Below are 22,022 nucleotides of genomic sequence, written 5' to 3' on the forward strand. Positions count from 1 at the left end.
CTGGTGGCATCTATCGCACATTGGATCGTACACTCTCAGAGTTAAATTAACATTGATTTTACAATATAAATTGGGGTCTCAGAAATAGAAATTGTCAAACTGGGGGTCCTTGAATTTAATCGGGTTGAGAATCATTGCTAGAGCCGTAAAAGTCTTCTCTTATGGAGGTCCCTGGCATATCTTTTCAAATGGGGGTCTGCGGGCTAATTTGTGTCAATTTGGGGGTCCTTGACATGAAAAGGTTTTGGAACCACTGGTGTAAGTCATTTCCTGGGTGAACTACTCCTTATTATTAGCTTATTCTGGTATAAAGCCCGTCCTATATAATGACAGCGGTAGGGTCCATCCACGTGCAAAATTCCACCCTGACCAAACTACACCCACATCAGCTGATCTAAATAACTGCTTCCTTCCTCTCTTATTGAAGTCAGCTAGTGTATTTACTGAGGCATTTGGTCTTTCAATGGATGTTGTTGAATCCGCATACATTGGCAGCAAATGTTTACTAAGTCTAGAACGTTTTTAAGTGGTTACATCTGAGACTAGCGACCTCAGTATTGTTTTCTGTACTGCCTAAAATGTAGCTTATGTGCAAGGATTACTTGAACCCAATTTAGAGGTAGACGCACAATGGGATTGCATTTAGAAGATAGACTAGATCTACAGGCTCACAATACGCCGTGATTTGACGCGCTGCAGATCAGCTATTTCCGAACATCTTCTACTTCTAGGGACCACAGGTTTTGTACCCACCCAGGCATTAACATTATTCCTGTGATCTACTGCCATGCAGACACAATGCACTAGAGGGCGCCATTGGCTAACGACATGAAGGGAAAGTTGTGCTTTGTGGTGAGACCTCTCCAGTCTCTGGTTGGTATGAGTCAAACTCATTTCAAAAGCCAGTCTGTAACTGAAAGCCCCCCCTTCTCTCTCTCTCTCTCTCTCTCTCTCTCTCTCTCTCTCTCTCTCTCTCTCTCTCTCTCTCTCTGTGCACCAACACTGTGCCAGCACATTTGGTATCACTTTGCTTCAAGTGCACTGTGCACTTTATAAGCATTTACTATAAACTTCTCCTGGCATTACGGTCGAAACATTAAAGTGCACAAAGTTGAAAAATCTTTACGACGTGCGGCTGTGATACACAAAAGGTGTGTTTTATTTTTCTCGAACTTAAAAAACAAACATTTTTGTAGCGTGTTGTTTTCCGTTCTGCGCGTCCCGGTACGCGAGCGAACCGCAGAGCGAGGCGGATTCCTCGGAGGTTCGCAAACACACTTGGCCTGGAAAAAAAAGCTGATTCCACTGATGTGATGCTAACGATTCTGCAGCGGGCTCGTAAAAGTGTCTTTTAATGTGGGTCATGCCTTTACACTGCCTTATGACCCGCACATCGACTGAAGTCTCACGAGACGTTTTTTTGAACATCAAAGTGCCGACCCGGTCAAACGTACGCTTTTTCAAGCCATTTCTTGCTTTATTAGATATTACAGAGTGGAAGAACTGAAAAGTGTGTGTGTGTGCGTGCGTGCGTGTGTGCCTGTGCGTGTGCATATTTGTGCAGTGGGCACATAAATCGGACGCGAGCGAGTGACATCACCAAGACGACCTAACCCGCCCTGACCTGCCGAACCTGCAGGACAATCGGTTCCCTTTGTTTAAAAAAAATCTCCAACAACTTTAGCCCCTCTTTTCCCTTTCATATCTCCCCTGCCCTCCCCCTCCCTCTCTCTCTCTCTCTCTCTCTCTGTGTCTCTCTCCCCGTCCCGTTGCGTAAAGATGAGCAGATAAGAATGGAATGTGCAGTCTTGAGTCTGGGCCAGCGGGTAATCCTATACTCTGCGTTGCCTCAGACTCCAAGAGTCATCCTACATCACATGGGGAGGAATGTCTACTCTCTTACCAAAAAGGACAAGTATGGAGAGGTGCGGGGAGGCACGGGGGGGTGTTGTTCTTCTACGGGAATTAATGAATGTGAACTAGTTCCCATGGGGGAGGTGTGTACTGTATGTTCCTATACGGTAACGTCGTGCGGTTGGTGCTGCGCCCATGCAGGAAAACATGGTTTTCTGCTGAATGTTTGTGAATGTGGCTCCGTTTGGCCAGAGTTGTGACCGCTCCACCGCTGACTGTCTTCTCTAATATGTGCCTTTCGTAAGAGCTTGTGATAATGAGTTTTACATGACGGGGGACGTACAGTATGCTGCACTCGGGCGTGCTTTTTTTTACTTGTGGCGGTTGTTTTATTTTTTTTTACTTTGAAGGGTATAACCCTAACCCAGAACCTTCCATAACCCGGAACTCCTCCACGACCCGTTCTGTCAATGTGTTTGTCTCCATGATCCAATATACTGTAACTAACTTGCTCTGTGCCTATAACTCATAGCTTGGTTTGACTTTGGCTCAGCAGCAGCTATTTGTTGCCGTTTCACATACAGTATGTCACACATAGGCTACTGGTGTGCGGTCACATGTGGTGAGGACCCGAACACAGACAGGACAGCACGGCAGGCAGAGTTCAGAACCCTGATAAGTCGGGTGTTTTAATACAGAATGACAGAGAAGACGTCACAATCACAAACTTAACAGGATGCAACAGTGAACCAATGACCAGACAACGACTGACTGGGGAACAAGACTTTTATGAGGACTGATTACACATGAGATACAGCTGGGGAAGACATGAACATAGAACAGGAACAATGAAAACCAGATCATGAACTATAACCAGTGAGCTGTGGCGTTCCACAAGGAAGCATACTAGGGGCTTTACTGTTCCTATATGTAAACGACTCAGCTTGTGACTGCAACTTGTTCCTGTTCGCAGACAGGAACAAACTGCAGGTTGAAAAGACCCTCAGCTCTGAACTCGGTAGAATCTGCACCTGGCTCGCTGATAACAAACTATCCTTACACCTGAGAAAAACTGGATCAAATAGTAATCTCAGCAAGGCAGATGGCTTCTTGGTTAGAGTGGGTGACAATATCACACGAAATATAAATTACCTACCTAGGTTCCATCCTGGAGGCTAATCTTTCCGGTGATAAAATGTAATCAAAAAAGTAAATCAAAGAACAAGATTCCTTTACAGGATCTCTTCACTGGTCAACAAAAACACCTTGAAGACCCTAACGGGAGCCTTCGTACAAGGTTTCTTCGACTATGCATGCACCTCTTGGTAACACAGCACCTCAAAGGCCCTTAAAACAAGGCTCCAGACCTCCCAAAACAAACTGGCCAGGCTCCTACTTGGCCTCACCCCCCGAACCCACCTCACCCCTGCCCACTTTGACAGGCTGGAATGGCTTAGGGTCGACGACAGAGTACAGAATCTTGCAATGGGTCTGGTCCACAAGATTCGATACACCACCAAGATACCCATGTACCTGTCTAAATACTTCCTTAATGTTAACGAAGTCCACACCCACAACACCAGAGGGAGTGCAACAAACCATGTACAACCCAGATTCGGCACAAACAAGGGACAAAATTATTTTCGCTCCTACAGTATGCCACCAAAATGTGGAACGCCCTACCAACAGTCATTAAGACATGCAAATCCATTTACTCCTTCAAAACCGCTCTCAAAGGGCACCTACGGACGGCTGCAATTCGAAACTGGCCCCCGTAAAATCTGAATTCCCCCCTCCCCATACACCCCTTTTTCCCCTCACTGTATACGCTTCTTTTCCCTTTTGACCTCCATTATGATGAATTCCTGTTCTGTTCTTTGGCTATATAGAAATGTCTATTTGTACGTCTCTAAATGTCAACTCCTGAGCACGGCCCAAATGAGGTTATGAGAATAACCTTTTGCCTGGCCGTCAGAGCCACAAGTGCAAGAGTCACTTGCGCTTGTGTAGCCTATACGCGTTGTGAGCTTGCAGATCTGCTATTTGGCGAGCGCGACACTGGCACGCTCCTGAATATAAATCAGGTTGCGTTCATGTGTATACTCTCTGAGTTAAATGGACTCAGTTGTATAGACCCATTGTGTGCGCGTGTGTGTGCGCGTGTGTGTGTGTGTGTGTGTGTGTGTGTGTGTGTCTGTGTGTCTGTGTCTGTGTGTCTGTGTGCGTGCGTGTTGTGACTATGGGTTGCGTTTCTATAGTCAGGCCAGCTCTGGGGTTGTGTATTTGTGTTATGTATCTATGGTCAGGGCGGAGTTGTGTTTGTGTGAATATTTCTATGATCTGTGTGCGTGTGCGTGCGTGTGCGTGCGTGTGCAGTGTCTCTGGTCAGAGGGGGTTGTGGGAGAGGCCGATGATGAATTGATGGAAAAAGCACAGCAGACGACCTCCAGACTGTGTGGTTTTACAACGGCTATGTCTCTCCTCTGACTCATCCTAATGTTAGAGCGCTGTGTGTGTGTGTGTGTGTGTGTGTGTGTGTGTGTGTGTGTGTGCGCGCGTGTGACTGTGCGCGCACGCTTGTATTACTGTAGTTAGGGTCACACTTGTGAGGGTACAGCTTTTGTTTGTTTTAGGATCATTTTCCTGGTCCTCCTTACAAGAGAAATGTTTTTTTGAATAATAATAATAATAATAAAACTTTATTTGTATAGCACCTTTCATGACATGAAATGCAGCTCAAAGTGCAATTTACAGAGCAATGGAGAAAAAAAGAAAAGCAAGGCAAAGACATTAAAGAACAAGCAGTAATGCAATACAGTGAGGACATGAATAACAAAAAATAAAAGATCAATTAAAAGCAATGTTGTAGAAGTGGGTCTTGAGCTGTGCTTAAAAAATGTCTACAGAGGCTGCCTGACGAAGTTACAGTGGGAGTTTGTTCCATGCCGTCGGCCCGTAGAAGCAAAAAGCTGCTTCCCCGTATTTTTTTGTTGCCATTTTTTTAGGCAAAGCGAGCAGACCAGCAGAGAAGACCTAGGGGTCAGTTTGGGACATATTTAGGCAGGCAGTCATGTAGGTAGGAAGGTGCGAGACCATTGAGAGCTTTATACACAAGTAAAATAATTTTAAAATCAATCCTAAAAACAACCGGAAGCCAACCGGACAGGGCCGTACCAGACCGTACCAGAATGGTGGAAAAGACAAAGGATTGATAGGATTAGGCATTATAGAGGTTAGGTTTTTAGGGGTTGGGGCTAGAGTTATTCCTGATACTTAGTTGTGTGCCAAAAATAGCAGATGTACCAGCTCAGCTATTTTCTGCTTCAGGCTTAGGGTAAAACCTAGCTCAAGAATAATAATAACAAATAAAATAAAGATTGTGGCCTTCCTAAAACTGTGTGTGTGTGTGTGTGTGTGTGTGTGTGTGTGTGTGTGTGTGTGTGTGTGTGTGTGTGTGTGTGTGTGTGTGTGTGTGTGTGTGTGTGTGTGTGTGTGTGTGTGTGTGTGTGTGGGTGGGTGGGTGGGTGGGTGGGTGGGTGGGTGGGTGCCCGCCTGCCTACACTTGCACCTGCCTACATGTTGCTTGCTCATCAATATGCAGTGCATCTGTACTGTGCGTGACGGCATACAAACGTACGCTTTTTCAAGCCATTTCTTGCTTTATTAGATATTACAGAGTGGAAGAACTGAAAAGTGTGTGTGTGTGTGTGTGTGCGTGCGTGCGTGTGTGCGTGTGCATATTTGTGCAGTGGGCACATAAATCGGACGCGAGCGAGTGACATCACCAAGACGACCGAACCCGCCCTGACCTGCCGAACCTGCAGGACAATCGGTTCCCTTTGTTTAAAAAAAATCTCCAACAACTTTAGCCCCTCTTTTCCCTTTCATATCTCCCCTGCCCTCCCCCTCCCTCTCTCTCTCTCTCTCTCTCTCTCTGTGTCTCTCTCCCCGTCCCGTTGCGTAAAGATGAGCAGATAAGAATGGAATGTGCAGTCTTGAGTCTGGGCCAGCGGGTAATCCTATACTCTGCGTTGCCTCAGACTCCAAGAGTCATCCTACATCACATGGGGAGGAATGTCTACTCTCTTACCAAAAAGGACAAGTATGGAGAGGTGCGGGGAGGCACGGGGGGGTGTTGTTCTTCTACGGGAATTAATGAATGTGAACTAGTTCCCATGGGGGAGGTGTGTACTGTATGTTCCTATACGGTAACGTCGTGCGGTTGGTGCTGCGCCCATGCAGGAAAACATGGTTTTCTGCTGAATGTTTGTGAATGTGGCTCCGTTTGGCCAGAGTTGTGACCGCTCCACCGCTGACTGTCTTCTCTAATATGTGCCTTTCGTAAGAGCTTGTGATAATGAGTTTTACATGACGGGGGACGTACAGTATGCTGCACTCGGGCGTGCTTTTTTTTACTTGTGGCGGTTGTTTTATTTTTTTTTACTTTGAAGGGTATAACCCTAACCCAGAACCTTCCATAACCCGGAACTCCTCCACGACCCGTTCTGTCAATGTGTTTGTCTCCATGATCCAATATACTGTAACTAACTTGCTCTGTGCCTATAACTCATAGCTTGGTTTGACTTTGGCTCAGCAGCAGCTATTTGTTGCCGTTTCACATACAGTATGTCACACATAGGCTACTGGTGTGCGGTCACATGTGGTGAGGACCCGAACACAGACAGGACAGCACGGCAGGCAGAGTTCAGAACCCTGATAAGTCGGGTGTTTTAATACAGAATGACAGAGAAGACGTCACAATCACAAACTTAACAGGATGCAACAGTGAACCAATGACCAGACAACGACTGACTGGGGAACAAGACTTTTATGAGGACTGATTACACATGAGATACAGCTGGGGAAGACATGAACATAGAACAGGAACAATGAAAACCAGATCATGAACTATAACCAGTGAGCTGTGGCGTTCCACAAGGAAGCATACTAGGGGCTTTACTGTTCCTATATGTAAACGACTCAGCTTGTGACTGCAACTTGTTCCTGTTCGCAGACAGGAACAAACTGCAGGTTGAAAAGACCCTCAGCTCTGAACTCGGTAGAATCTGCACCTGGCTCGCTGATAACAAACTATCCTTACACCTGAGAAAAACTGGATCAAATAGTAATCTCAGCAAGGCAGATGGCTTCTTGGTTAGAGTGGGTGACAATATCACACGAAATATAAATTACCTACCTAGGTTCCATCCTGGAGGCTAATCTTTCCGGTGATAAAATGTAATCAAAAAAGTAAATCAAAGAACAAGATTCCTTTACAGGATCTCTTCACTGGTCAACAAAAACACCTTGAAGACCCTAACGGGAGCCTTCGTACAAGGTTTCTTCGACTATGCATGCACCTCTTGGTAACACAGCACCTCAAAGGCCCTTAAAACAAGGCTCCAGACCTCCCAAAACAAACTGGCCAGGCTCCTACTTGGCCTCACCCCCCGAACCCACCTCACCCCTGCCCACTTTGACAGGCTGGAATGGCTTAGGGTCGACGACAGAGTACAGAATCTTGCAATGGGTCTGGTCCACAAGATTCGATACACCACCAAGATACCCATGTACCTGTCTAAATACTTCCTTAATGTTAACGAAGTCCACACCCACAACACCAGAGGGAGTGCAACAAACCATGTACAACCCAGATTCGGCACAAACAAGGGACAAAATTATTTTCGCTCCTACAGTATGCCACCAAAATGTGGAACGCCCTACCAACAGTCATTAAGACATGCAAATCCATTTACTCCTTCAAAACCGCTCTCAAAGGGCACCTACGGACGGCTGCAATTCGAAACTGGCCCCCGTAAAATCTGAATTCCCCCCTCCCCATACACCCCTTTTTCCCCTCACTGTATACGCTTCTTTTCCCTTTTGACCTCCATTATGATGAATTCCTGTTCTGTTCTTTGGCTATATAGAAATGTCTATTTGTACGTCTCTAAATGTCAACTCCTGAGCACGGCCCAAATGAGGTTATGAGAATAACCTTTTGCCTGGCCGTCAGAGCCACAAGTGCAAGAGTCACTTGCGCTTGTGTAGCCTATACGCGTTGTGAGCTTGCAGATCTGCTATTTGGCGAGCGCGACACTGGCACGCTCCTGAATATAAATCAGGTTGCGTTCATGTGTATACTCTCTGAGTTAAATGGACTCAGTTGTATAGACCCATTGTGTGCGCGTGTGTGTGCGCGTGTGTGTGTGTGTGTGTGTGTGTGTGTGTGTGTCTGTGTGTCTGTGTCTGTGTGTCTGTGTGCGTGCGTGTTGTGACTATGGGTTGCGTTTCTATAGTCAGGCCAGCTCTGGGGTTGTGTATTTGTGTTATGTATCTATGGTCAGGGCGGAGTTGTGTTTGTGTGAATATTTCTATGATCTGTGTGCGTGTGCGTGCGTGTGCGTGCGTGTGCAGTGTCTCTGGTCAGAGGGGGTTGTGGGAGAGGCCGATGATGAATTGATGGAAAAAGCACAGCAGACGACCTCCAGACTGTGTGGTTTTACAACGGCTATGTCTCTCCTCTGACTCATCCTAATGTTAGAGCGCTGTGTGTGTGTGTGTGTGTGTGTGTGTGTGTGTGTGTGTGTGTGCGCGCGTGTGACTGTGCGCGCACGCTTGTATTACTGTAGTTAGGGTCACACTTGTGAGGGTACAGCTTTTGTTTGTTTTAGGATCATTTTCCTGGTCCTCCTTACAAGAGAAATGTTTTTTTGAATAATAATAATAATAATAAAACTTTATTTGTATAGCACCTTTCATGACATGAAATGCAGCTCAAAGTGCAATTTACAGAGCAATGGAGAAAAAAAGAAAAGCAAGGCAAAGACATTAAAGAACAAGCAGTAATGCAATACAGTGAGGACATGAATAACAAAAAATAAAAGATCAATTAAAAGCAATGTTGTAGAAGTGGGTCTTGAGCTGTGCTTAAAAAATGTCTACAGAGGCTGCCTGACGAAGTTACAGTGGGAGTTTGTTCCATGCCGTCGGCCCGTAGAAGCAAAAAGCTGCTTCCCCGTATTTTTTTGTTGCCATTTTTTTAGGCAAAGCGAGCAGACCAGCAGAGAAGACCTAGGGGTCAGTTTGGGACATATTTAGGCAGGCAGTCATGTAGGTAGGAAGGTGCGAGACCATTGAGAGCTTTATACACAAGTAAAATAATTTTAAAATCAATCCTAAAAACAACCGGAAGCCAACCGGACAGGGCCGTACCAGACCGTACCAGAATGGTGGAAAAGACAAAGGATTGATAGGATTAGGCATTATAGAGGTTAGGTTTTTAGGGGTTGGGGCTAGAGTTATTCCTGATACTTAGTTGTGTGCCAAAAATAGCAGATGTACCAGCTCAGCTATTTTCTGCTTCAGGCTTAGGGTAAAACCTAGCTCAAGAATAATAATAACAAATAAAATAAAGATTGTGGCCTTCCTAAAACTGTGTGTGTGTGTGTGTGTGTGTGTGTGTGTGTGTGTGTGTGTGTGTGTGTGTGTGTGTGTGTGTGTGTGTGTGTGTGTGTGTGTGTGTGTGTGTGTGTGTGTGTGTGTGTGTGTGTGTGTGTGTGTGTGTGTGTGTGTGTGTGTGTGGGTGGGTGGGTGGGTGGGTGGGTGGGTGCCCGCCTGCCTACACTTGCACCTGCCTACATGTTGCTTGCTCATCAATATGCAGTGCATCTGTACTGTGCGTGACGGCATACATGCACGTGTGGCACAGACTCATACACGCACTCACGCATATGCACACGTTACGAGATTGCAAGTCGTCCAAAATTCAATTTGGGGAACTACTGATTCAGAAGGCATTTGTAGAATCAGCCTACGGTCTTAATGGGTTAACATTTTCAGATATACAATGAAGCTCACAGCGCCGTTGTGAGCTTGTAGCTCGGTTATTTGGGGTTTTTTTGTGCTCATTTTGTGTGGGACTGTGGTTATGATGAAATACAGCAGGTCATTAATTTACTGCTTTGACAGCAACAGAGGGCTGTTGTTTCATTCATGTGATGAGTGAAGCGAGCAGGGTAAAACAAAACAAAGATCTAGCTGTTGGTTTAAGGTAGGGCAGGAGAGCTGAGTCAGTGATGGTCTGGCTGCCATGGCAACAGAGCCCGCCCTACAGTACCAGGAAGCCAGGCATGACACAGGTGACGCCATGTTATTACCATAAAAGGACTTCCTGCTAGGACAGGACTGAGGCTTTAGTTTAGGTGATGTCATAGAGTTGAGGTTTACTGTGCATTCCAGAAGAATAATTGTCAGTCTAGGAATCACTAGTGAGGTTTTGTGAGTGACGTTCTAGTAGTTCTACACAGTGAAATCCTTATTACACACTTATTTACACACATACACAATTACACATGCGTATAGGGAAACACGAAGGCATATATATTCAGCAGATCTGTAAGCTCATGAGCTTTTAGATCCGCTATTTTTGAAAAATCGTGAAAATGTGTCGCAAATCTTTGAATATATATATACTGCATATTCTTTCAGAGCGAACGTTTTTAACTCAAGTCTTTGATTCTCGGGGGTCCCTGCCTGGAACAACATATTTTGAGATTGGGGTCTGCGGCCAAATACATATAATTCTGGGGTCCTTGACATGAAATAGTTTGAGAACAACACTGACATAGAAACATAGGTTTTTCAGAAAACTGTCAGGATTTAGAAGGCATTTGTAGAATTTGTGTGTCAGTGTCACGTCTCCCGTTTTCTCTCTCTATGTCCAGCCTCTCATTTGACCAGGGTGGAAACCCTGATTAAAATGCCAGACAAATAAATGAATGATTTTCACCGGCATTTCATTTTTTTGGCATTGAACATATTAATTTCTGTATGTCTTTTAAGGCTTCGTAATAACAAATTGTACAGGACAGACATGGCAAATATCTGATGTATATTTAAATATAGTATATACAAAGAGATTACTGACTTATTTGATTATTGTATATTAGATTATTGTATAGAAGTGCAGTACTTTATGAGCTTGCAGACCTGCCATTCCTGCCATTTTTAGAAAATGCATGAAAAATGTTTCAACATGGAAACGATTATGACGATTACATGCGAAATAATTGCGATTAGGTGATCATGCAATGATTCCGACAGGCCTATGCAACAGTCACGAGGCATTACACATACAGTACACAGATAGTTGGGCCATTATTGAGCCTGTAAAGGGAGCATAACCCACATTAGAGACGCTGCCTTCACACGGGCGGATGCAGAAGATACAAAGATGCAAAGCTACACAGCGTATTTGTAGCTTTGTATCTTTCTTTGTAGCTGAAGTTGAAACCAGCTCAACTTTTTTGTAGCTCTTGCAGTTTATCCAGCATGCAGCTACAAACGTTGGATGTATCTTTGTATCTTCATGTCGCTGGCTTCCATTGAAAATGAATGGTAGACTGTATCTTTGTATCTGCCCGTGTGAACGCAGCAGGACAGATTTACGACTGGCTTCGTAATCGTAACTTCACATCACACTGGGACAAGCTTCATTGAGCCAAGTGGTGTTTTGTACCTACAAGGAATTTGACTCCGCGCTCACATTCAGTGGTGGAAAAAGTACTCAAATGTTTAAGTAAAAATACCAATACTGCAAAATACTCCGGAATTCCGGACTTTTCTTCTGAGTCAGAAGAAAAGTCCGGAATTCCAAATTTACTTGAGTAAAAGTATTGGCATGAAAATATACTCAAAGTTCCAAAAGTAAAAGTTCCCATTTCACAGGTTTCAAATGTATAACTCTTTTTAGGAAATAGCCAAAGTGTAAATAGGGCTGAAGCTATAGTCAATATTTGACTCTGGGATGTAGTGGAGTAAAAGTAAAACCATAACAAATTGGAAATACTCCAGTAAGGTAAAAGTACCTCAAACTTTGACTTGGGTAAATGTATTTACCACCGTTCTGCGCTCATATTCATGTCATTCGGGTTCCATTTTCACACTCTCTGAGTTAAATGAACACCGGGGATTTTTACTGTGTGTATAGGGAACGCATTTGAAAACAACGCTACTACAGTAAATCTAACCGTACGTAAATATATAAATAATCTTTTAATTAGAAACAGCAATCGGCCTTATTCACTTAGCCAGATCTTTAAATCCAGACCCACGCTGAGTTGCTTCAACTCAGCCAGCACTTCCTCTTACACACACACACACACACACACACACGCACACACACACACACACACACACACACACACACACACACACACACGCACGCACACATAGGCACACACACCTCCATCAGAGTGCGTGGTGAGGGTGCGGTTCTCGCAGCTGACACACTAACCTCTCACCAGTGGTGGAAAGTACTGTACTACAATTTTTAAGTATTTTTTACTTGAGTATTTACCATTTTCTTGTACTTTTACTCCTCTACAATTATTTGAAAACTTTAGTTACTAGTTACTTTCTAGATTTACATTACATACATGCCCTATTTCGGCCATTTGAAAAGATCTGCTATTTTCAAAAGATTTTATACATTTGAAAACTTGTGAAATGGGAGTACTAATTTGATGCCAATATCTTTGTACTTTTATTCAAGTTAATTTTGATTCTGGACTTTCACTTGTAACAGAGTATTCCTACATTGCAGTATTGGTACTTTTACTTAAGTATAAATTGTGATCACCCCCCTCTCTTTTTGCTGCAGCTCACTCTCTCTCTCCACCTCTCTATCTCCCACTCTCTCCATCCCTCCCTCTCTCCATCCCTCCCTCCATCTCTCCCATCTCTCGGCAGCTTCCAAAGAAACGCCTCAATAAGTGCTGAAAAAAGAGAGAGAGAGAGAGAGAGAGGGAGAGAGAGAACTCTCTGCCCAGACAGGAATAAATAAACACAGGATCTTATAAATTGTGAATAAATGCACAGATTAGTGTGTGCAGGCGTCACAAAGTTCCCCCTGTCTGCAGCCCGCCGTTCTGGGTTAGCACGAGACGACATCAGACATCAGCATGGGGTGGGGGTGGGGGTGGCTTAGATTCAACCACTTAAACCCTGTTTCATATATTGTGTTTAACACAAACATATTTTGGGGGTCCTGGGACTTTTTGTCACCAAATATTTTTCAGGTGGTCGTCCGCAGACAAATAACATATATGAATTTCACGATATGCTTAAAACTTAAAATGCCACCTTTGTTAACCCCTTGAACCCCCAGCATCGCTATTCCGGGGGTGAACAGTCTATACAAGCTGACAACACGTTCTGGCAATTTGTGTACAGTGAAATTAAGAGCATATCAAATGCACTCTTTACAGGTCAGTTTTATGATGGGCCTAAAGTGGTACTGAGTTTGCTTAGCTCCACAAAAAGCTAATTCATCCTGGTGTATGACGGAGGCCAATTTCACGATAAGTGAATCACTGTGATACGATTATTGTTAGCGCTTTGTTCTCTCAATAAAGCGAATAATCGTCCCATGATCTCCCATCCCTGGACATGACATGAAAACGCTTGAGAAGCATATAGCATATGAGGAGGAGATGGGAGAGAGGGAGAGAGGAGGTGCTGGCAGGCAGGAAGAAAGTTGTTTTCTTCTGCGTAAAATATGTTAAAAGTAAACAGGGCATAGAGGCTACGGGGATGACAGACGAGCGGAGAGGAGGGTCAGCCTGTGTGTGTGTGTGTGTGTGTGTGTGTGTGTGTGTGTGTGTGTGTGTGTGTGTGTGTGCGTGTGCGTGCATGCGTGCGTGTGCGTGCCAGCTGTGTGGAGGCTTGCACCTCTATGACAGATTCAAAATATACCCATCTGTGTTTTGAGATGCAGTTGACAGTGGGTGTGCGTGCGCGCGTGTCCGAGACGTGTATACGTATCTACAGTACAGTCAATGAAGACTGCAGAGTGCTCTGTTCGTATGCAAGCGAGCGCGGGTGTGTGTGTGTGCGGTTCCTGAACACCCATGTAGAGCCATAACATGGAGCCAGCAGTAGAGAGCAGGAATCGTCAGGGGTTTTAATAGTTTATTTCCCGGTGCCGTGCAGAAACCCTGTATCTCTGTTGTATTAATGAAGGAGACGGGTCTCCAGTTCTGGCCTCCGAATGGAGCCGTGGGTTCGGATCCCTATACTGACACTGTGTGTAATGAAGCAGGTGGGACGCTGCGGAATAATCAGTGGTGGAAAGTAGCTAAGGACATTTACTTAAGTCCTGTAATTAAGTTAAATTTTGAGGTATTTGTACTTTACTTATTTCCAATTTCCAATGCTTTTACTTCTACTCCACTACATCTCAGAGGCAAATATTGTACTTTTACTCCACTATATTTATTTGAAAACATTAGTTACTTTACTATAGTTACTTTGATTATTATCACAAAACATACATTAACCACTTCAGCCCTATATATATCGGCCATTTGAAAACAGCACATCCACAAGCTCACAGTGCGTTGCGACTTGCGACGCATTGTGAGCTATTTTCAAATGATTGTAATACATTTTAAAAATTGAAAAGTTTTGGACGTACATTCAAGGTTTCCAGCTGTCAGCAATAATATCTGCGTTGGCATAGTGCGCTGTGTTTGTCTATTGTGTTGCGTGCAATAGCACAGCACAATATTGTGCAATAGCACGTCCTAATTTGGCCCACACAATACCATTGGCCAAGCCCTGCTGCTTTCTGGTTCACCCCATACTGCACTAATACCAACATACTTTTATTGGTGCATTGGGGCTACAGCCGTAAAGGTTACGGGTCCTTTTTGTTGCTCTCTCTGAGCTAACCCACGTTCAACCTGGCATCCCTTAAATTGGCCATGTCATTATACAGTAGGTAAAGCAAGGTGATTTAAGGGACTTTATTTGTCCCCACGGGGCAATACTGGTAGTGCAGCACTTTCGCAGTAACACAGTAAAAAACTGTAGCCACACAAAAACGCAAAAGACAATTGAAATGCAACATATCAGAAAATATATTTGTTTAAAAGTTATTTTAATACTAAATCTATCTATACATGCACAGCATTTCTCTGTACGTATACGGTTCACGGAACTCAAGAACCGTTAGCCCCGCCGACTTCAAATACACGCGTTCCACAGGGAGTGCAGTGCCCGTGTCGAGTCGGTCAGACCCACGGTTGTCCAGAACCGCCACAAAAGGCCCCTGCCCGGGCTCTAGACAGGGCCCCTGCCCAATGCTCCATATATGGAGCATGTTGTGATGCCTGTTGTGATGTCAGCTGGCCTGACATCACAACACTCACATATAGGAATAAAAGGACACAGAGAGACAGATACAGAAATCTCCATATGTGGGCATAAAAGGGACACAGACAGATGGGTGGAACGGGTACAACGGGTATTGCATAGCCGGGTGGGGCATGGATCTCCAACTTCCATCGTCCCCCGACTTGGTGCTGTACAGCCGAACACCGGTCTAGTAATAAATATAGTGCATTTATATAGCACTTTTCTAGATACTCAAAGTCGCTTTACAGAAAACAAAATAAGACCAACTTTATTAGGGAAGAAAATAGTTAAAATGCTATTTTCAAAAGATTTTAATATACATTTTGTATGCATTACTTAAATGCATTTGTCATTCCAGACTTTTACGTGTAATACTATTTCTATGTTGCAGTATTGATACTTTTACTTAAGTTTATAAAAGGATACTTTTTTCCACCACTGTACAGTACACAGCACAGTACTTGTGCAATGGAAGAAGAAAAAAGGTGGGGGAAATAAAGTATCTCTCTCCCTTTTTTGCTCCTGGGTGGCGCCCTCCCTCGCCTACCTGGTCGTACCCTCCAGATGTGCCCGAGGGGCTGAATGGGCCGATAGAAAGGCCTGGACCGGGCTGCTCTCGGCAGGCTGGGGTGGGGCGGGTGGCCAGCGCGCGCGCGCGCACACACACACACACACACACACACACCGCACAGGGCAAACGTCAACGCTGCTACTGGAAAAAATGAGCCAAGCGAAATGGCAAGCGTGCATTGGAAGGTGTGTTTGAGATGGTGTGTGTCTCGTCGTCGGCATAAGTTGTAGTTTATGTTATGCGGGAAGGAGTGTGTGTGCGCGTGTGTGTGCCTGCACATGTGTGCAGCCTCTGTGCTTACAGTAGGTTTTATGATCAAAATGTGTCTTGCACACTGTATGCAATGGAGGTGTGTGTGTGTGTGTGTGTGTGTGTGTGTGTGTGTGTGCGTGTGTGTGCGCCACGCGTGCGTGCGTGCGTGCGTGCGTGCGTGCGTGCGCACACGTGTGAGAGAGACAGTGACAAAGAGAGGCAGATTAATTTGTTTTCGCCGCGACCAAAATATTATCCGACACTTTTAAAGCGACCAGTAAAAGCCCTTCATCCCATAAATCATACCAAAGCCTGGTTTACACTGCACAACGGTGTATAGCGTGCCAAAAACAGCAGATCTGCAAGCTCAAACAGGGCTTGCTCCGCGATGCACTGTGAGCTTGTACTTGGCTTATTTTCGGTGCAGTTCGTATGGGTTGAAAAGGTTCTCCCAAGTTCACTTAAAACTACTGTCTTCGTAGAACTCAAACCCCAAGTGGGCGAAAAAGAGTCCTTGCATTTCTTTTGTGCCTTTTGTGCCAGTGGTGGAAAGTAGTAAGAAGCCTTGCAGAGCCATGAGGCCCACAGGGCAGGAGCCTATCTCCTGTTTCTGTAGCGTGAGGCAGCTTGATGTACAAATACTGTACACCCCCTGGACATGACGCTAGTATGTCGCAGGGACTTACCCCCAATCCAACCCTTGATGCTGAGTGTCAAGCAGGGAGGCACTGGCCTGGGTCCCATTTTTAGAGTCTTTGGTATGACCCGGCCAGGTATTGAACCCCCAAGTATTGAACCTCCCAGTCTCAGAGCGGACACTCTAACCACAAGGCCACTGAGCTGGTCAAGTGGTGGAAAGTACATTTACTTAAGTACAATTTTGAGGTATTTTCACTTCAAAAGTTCAATACTTTTTACTTCTACTCCACTGCATCTCAGATCCAAATATTCCACTACATTTATTTTTTGAACGTTAGTTTTTTGTAGATTTTGATTATTATTACAAAGCATACATTAACGACTTCAGCCCTATTTCGGCCATTTGAAAACAGCTGATCTATAAGCTCACAATGCGTCGCAATGCAACTCATTGTGAGCTTGTAGATCTGCTATTTTCAAAAGGTTTTTTATAAATTTGAAAACTTGAAATGTGACATTCTGCATAATAAATATTTTCTACTTTTGGTAATTTTACTCAAATGAGAGAGTATTTCTACGTTGCAGTATTGATACTTTTTATAACACGAGTACTTTTTCCACCACTGCCTTTTGGGTGGAAATAACAAGAAAATCGGCCCCACACACAGACACCCACTCCACCGACGAACCTTCCAATGCCCCAAAGCACTGGCCCGCGCCACCAGTAAAAGCCTCCCCTCCCATTAAAATCTCGACAAGTGAGTGTATCCTCAGAAACCCACAGAACAGAGGTCGTGTGTTTCCCCTCGCGAGTCGGCGTCATTACTCATCACTCATCAAAGCCACTGTGCTTCTCCTTACCGTAAAAAACCCTCCCTCAAAGGTATTCGTCTTTTTACTGCTTTGGTTTTAGCTGCATCATAATTTCAGCCCGAGATTTCTTGGCGTTCGTTCGCTCCCGCTAAGGACTTTGTTTTTCGGGGCAGGGATAATGAGCACTGGGTTCGGTCCCACAGCCATATCGACTCCATAGCCCTCGGTTTCCCGGCTGCGTGGGAGAGACACTAGATGAGACAAAAGGATGAGTTACAGCCCTTCCTTTTGCGAGGAGAATCAGACGAGGCACGTCCTCTGCTGCTCTGCCTCTGAAATGTGGCCCAACACGGAAATGGGGGAGAGACAAACTCGGGGGGATTGTGTTTTGCGGCTCATCTCCCAGAATCAAGCAGTGGAATAGAACCGTTTAGTGGCCAAAGAGTCGGGAGATGCGTGGGAGGAGATGGGGGTTATGCAGGTGTGTGCGTGTTGTGTTTGTGTGTGCGTGCGTGTAAAAGAGAGCGAGTGAGGTCACAGGGAGATACTGGTATTCAATCTTTGATGAGCTGATTTCCTTGTCCACAAAAAAAACCCTACATTTCTAAATCGGAGCACATCCAGTAGCATTAAGTTTCAAAGTTTCCAGGTTCCACGATCGCAAGCGGAATATTTCCAGTGAAATGGGGAAGCGGGGTGGATTAAGGTTGCACTAAAGGCCCTTGCATCCAAATCGCATTCTTCTTCATGCTTTCATTTGCAATTTGACATACCTATATGTAGTCAATTCACGTTTTCACATCAGCAATGTTGCAGGGGGGTATCAAGGTCGAGTTTTCCAATGTTTCAGTTCCGAAATGCACACACCTGACCAATTAATAGTCCGGCACATCAGAATGCACACATCTGACCAATTAATAGTCAGGCACATCAGAATGCACACATCTGACCAATTAATAGTCAGGCACATCAGAATGCACACATCTGACCAATTAATAGTCAGGCACGTCAGAATGTGCGTCTGAATTATTCATACATTTGTGCTGCTGGTTACTCACATCGCTGCCGGTGGGTAATGACCTTCACTCGTAATAAAACAGCTGATGGCAGCACAAGATTTAATATTAGTTATAAAACTATTTTAAAGGGGCTGTGGGGAACTCACATTTCTGTATTTTTACAAGACACACTTTGGCCAACTGGATCTTCTGTTATTTAGCTATTATTTATATCGTCTCTGTCGGGTGGGTGGGTGGGGGGTGGGGGGGAGGTCCAAAAACTGTTACTTTTCAGGATTCAAATAAAAAACAAACGGCAAAAGCAGCAGATGGACAAGCACAAAACGCTTCGCGTTGCGACTCGAGCTTGTGGAATCTGCTGCTTTTGATGCTTTTGAGTGACGCTGTAGTATGATAGGGGCATAATATAATAATAAGTTAAAATATGGAGATAGGAGGTTTCTGCCCGACAGCGACGATATATAGTGTGTGGTGTTTGTTACCCCAATAAGTATTGTTCCAGACTCGAGGTTTTCAAATATAAAATGTTTTCCTGCAGACGTAGTGCTTTTGAAACCATGCTGCTGCATGTGTTCGCTCTCTCTGTCCTGCCTGTGCTCAGTTCGTCGACTAAAACCATGACAAAAAATGTCCGTCGACTGCATTTTTTCACTGACTATATTAAAACTAAGCAATGACGACTAAAACTAAGACTAAATATATTGACAATTTCAGACTAGACTAAAAGGCCTCAGATGAGTCAAACAAAATGAAATCTTATTCAAAAGACTATGACTAAAATTAAATGAAATTATAATATACTTATGCTGTCAAAATCAACACAGTTTCTCTCTCTTTACAGAATGGTTCCATCCCTGTGAAGCACAGCAGTTCAGAACCGTTTGGAAAAGGTGAGACATGCTTTTTAACCCCCTTTTCTTCCCAATTCAGTCGTTTAATGACAATCGATTCCTCTGTAGGGTTACGTGCCGTGACAAATCACACTCCCCACCCAGCTTCCCATGTGCTAGTTGTTACTACTACTGTACTACTGTTACTACTACTGTACTACGACAAAGCCCAAACATGCATCACGGTGGATTCGAACCCACAACCTCCGCAGTGTTGGTGGGCACTTTACCACTGCGCCACCCAAGCACCCTGACTGTTGATTTGTGCCAAAGAACGTTATAATCGTTGCCGCCAGGCAGAAACCTTGTATTATCTCCATCCATATTTCAACTTTATTTTCATTCTTTTGTAAATGAACGTCCTACTTTGCCATTCTAGAGTGCACAAAAGTAGCAAAAAATAGCCCAACTACAAGGTCACAACGTGTCAAGGTACGATGCGTTTTGCTAGCTCTTGCTATTTTTGAAATAGTTTTAACTGAAAGTGGTTGGGTCTGTCTGAGGGTTTTACGAAATATTGAACCAATGAAACGTATTAACAGCTTGTGACTTAATAATACCTACATTGGATCCATGGGAACACACACAAAGGAGTTGGCATTCCTCAACCACAGTCCCTGCAAATCAAATCAGCGAACACATTAGAGACCATTTTGTGTTTTATGCAAAACCCTCAGTCTCCCATGTCACATTGAAATTGTATTTAGTTTTTCCAAAAGGGGCGGAAAGCGAAATTGGTTAATGTAGCAAGTTAAGACATGCAACTTATGCACAGTAATGTACAGAGTGTCAATTTAACTCTTGAGAGTGTAAAAATGAAACCAAATGGACCCATACGGTTCCATTTGGCTCCATTTTGTGCATGCTCAGAGTTTAGCGGTCCATTTTTTGTCCATTTACATTTACCACAGGGTATTTTTTTTTAACTGTGCATTATATTGACCATATAACTTACGCAGCCTTTCAGAAAGTGGTTAATAACTGCTTATTTGCTCTCTCGTTTGTGTCCGGCATTTCTTTGGCGTTCATCAACACTCCCCCCCCCCAACCCCCCCCATGGAAAGTGCCGATGTAAGACGTTTGGCCAGAGACCCATATACACCTGGGTTAAGTCATATTTGCATGTGGTCTGTGAATATTTGAACGAGCCGAGCTGTGCTTTGGCCCGCGCTGCCAGACACTTAAACAACCTCCGAAGTGGAAAACATCAGCTGAGAGATAACATAAATCAACCCTGCCGCTGCTTTGGTATTAACGGGCTTCTGCAATTCTTTCAGCGGTGGAAGGAATATTTTTACTTAAATGTACCGATACCGCAATATAAAAATTACAGTTTCATAGCAGACGCTCTTATCCAGAGCTACTATACTTTCAACAAGCAAGGTAAATCACATACTGTATATGGAATGCAGACCGAGTAGAAAGAAATTGTGCCATTTTCATCATCATTAGTGAGGACCAATTATACGAAGATAGGTTGAAAAGTGGTGAAGTGCTCCTTTAAGGACAAAAAAAGCACACATCTGCAAGAAATATTTCCAGAAATAATAATATATAGCCTATATTTGTTTTTATTTGAAAATCATTCATGTGCGTGTACTGTACCTTTGAAGTTACACAGCAGGTACTTGGCCCACGTACGTAAAACGACCATGTAAAACTTCCAACTAAGAAAGGTAGAAGTCAACTCACTTTTATTTGCAAAGCACATTTAACCCGCAAAGCAAATATACCGCATTTAAACTTTATTTATCCAGGAAGTCACAGTGAGATTAAAAAAATTAAAAAATAACTTTTCCAAGTGAGACCACATTCTACAGTAGCCAAAACGGAAGGCGTTATGCGCTTGTATATCTGCTATTTTCACTAGTCTATGGGTCTCGGGCAAACGTCTAATCTCTCGTTTGGGTCTCGACTGCTAGTATATTCTTCTACATTTTCTAATGGTTGACTTATTGTAAATTAAGTAGGCTAATGCAGATTTTTTAACAGATGTTTGTGGTGCTCCGACTACTGTTGCATTGTACTTCAGATTGTTTAAACGGCGACTGCATCAATACTATATGTGCAGCACTGCACAGCTGTGTGTGTGTGTGTGTGTGTGTGTGTGTGTGTGTGTGTGTGTGTGTGTGTGTGTGTGTGTGTGTGTGTGTGTGTGTGTGTGTGTGTGTGTGTGTGTGTGTGTGTGTGTGTGTGTGTGTGTTTTATTTTTGTAAAATATAAGTAGCAATATCACTATGTAAAAATACTCTACTAACTAAAAGGCCTATATTAAAAAATGTACTTAAAGTAAAGTCAATTTTACTTTAGTAAAAGTACATTTTGGTTAAAAGAAAATTGAATGTACCAACCTTTTTGAAATGAGCTATAAACGAAGTATAACGTATTGGGACAAATGGACACTGCTCAAGTAAAGTAAAAGCACCTCGGAATTGTGCTTAAAGTACAGTATATACTTGAGTAAATATAATTAGTTACTTTTTTCCACCACCGGAGAGAAGACTAGGAGGTAGGTAGTCAGGAAGCGTCTGTACGCACAGAAGACTCTTTGTCTGACAAGCTGGGTGAACCCCCTCCCCTCTCTCTCTCTCTCTCTCTCTCTCTCTCTCTCTCTCTCTCTCTCTTAGCAACACACTGACATCTGACCTAACACTGCTCCAGTCTTGTAGCAGTGTACACGGCGTGGGGGGGGGGGGTGGGGGGGGATTGACAAAGTACTCGCATGTTTCTTTCCTTTTTTTCTTTACTAAAGTATTTATTTCAGTATATCAATACCTTACCACA

At 44.0% G+C, this 22,022-nt stretch overlaps 1 protein-coding gene across 1 annotated transcript in view; it reads left to right on the forward strand.

Annotated features, from left to right (window-relative positions):
* Positions 1 to 22,022, forward strand: part of cdk15 (cyclin-dependent kinase 15) — a gene marked incomplete at its 3' end in the record, with an annotated part of 70,041 nt that overhangs the window by 39,253 nt on the left and 8,766 nt on the right. The window contains exon 12 of the mRNA XM_080758876.1: positions 19,190 to 19,238. Coding sequence (XP_080615002.1) covers positions 19,190 to 19,238 — 49 coding nt within the window. The remainder of the gene's footprint in view (positions 1 to 19,189; positions 19,239 to 22,022) is intronic.

This window comes from Protomyctophum bolini (genome assembly GCF_963924005.1).
Source record: "Protomyctophum bolini genome assembly, chromosome: 24".
Taxonomy (NCBI): domain Eukaryota; kingdom Metazoa; phylum Chordata; class Actinopteri; order Myctophiformes; family Myctophidae; genus Protomyctophum; species Protomyctophum bolini.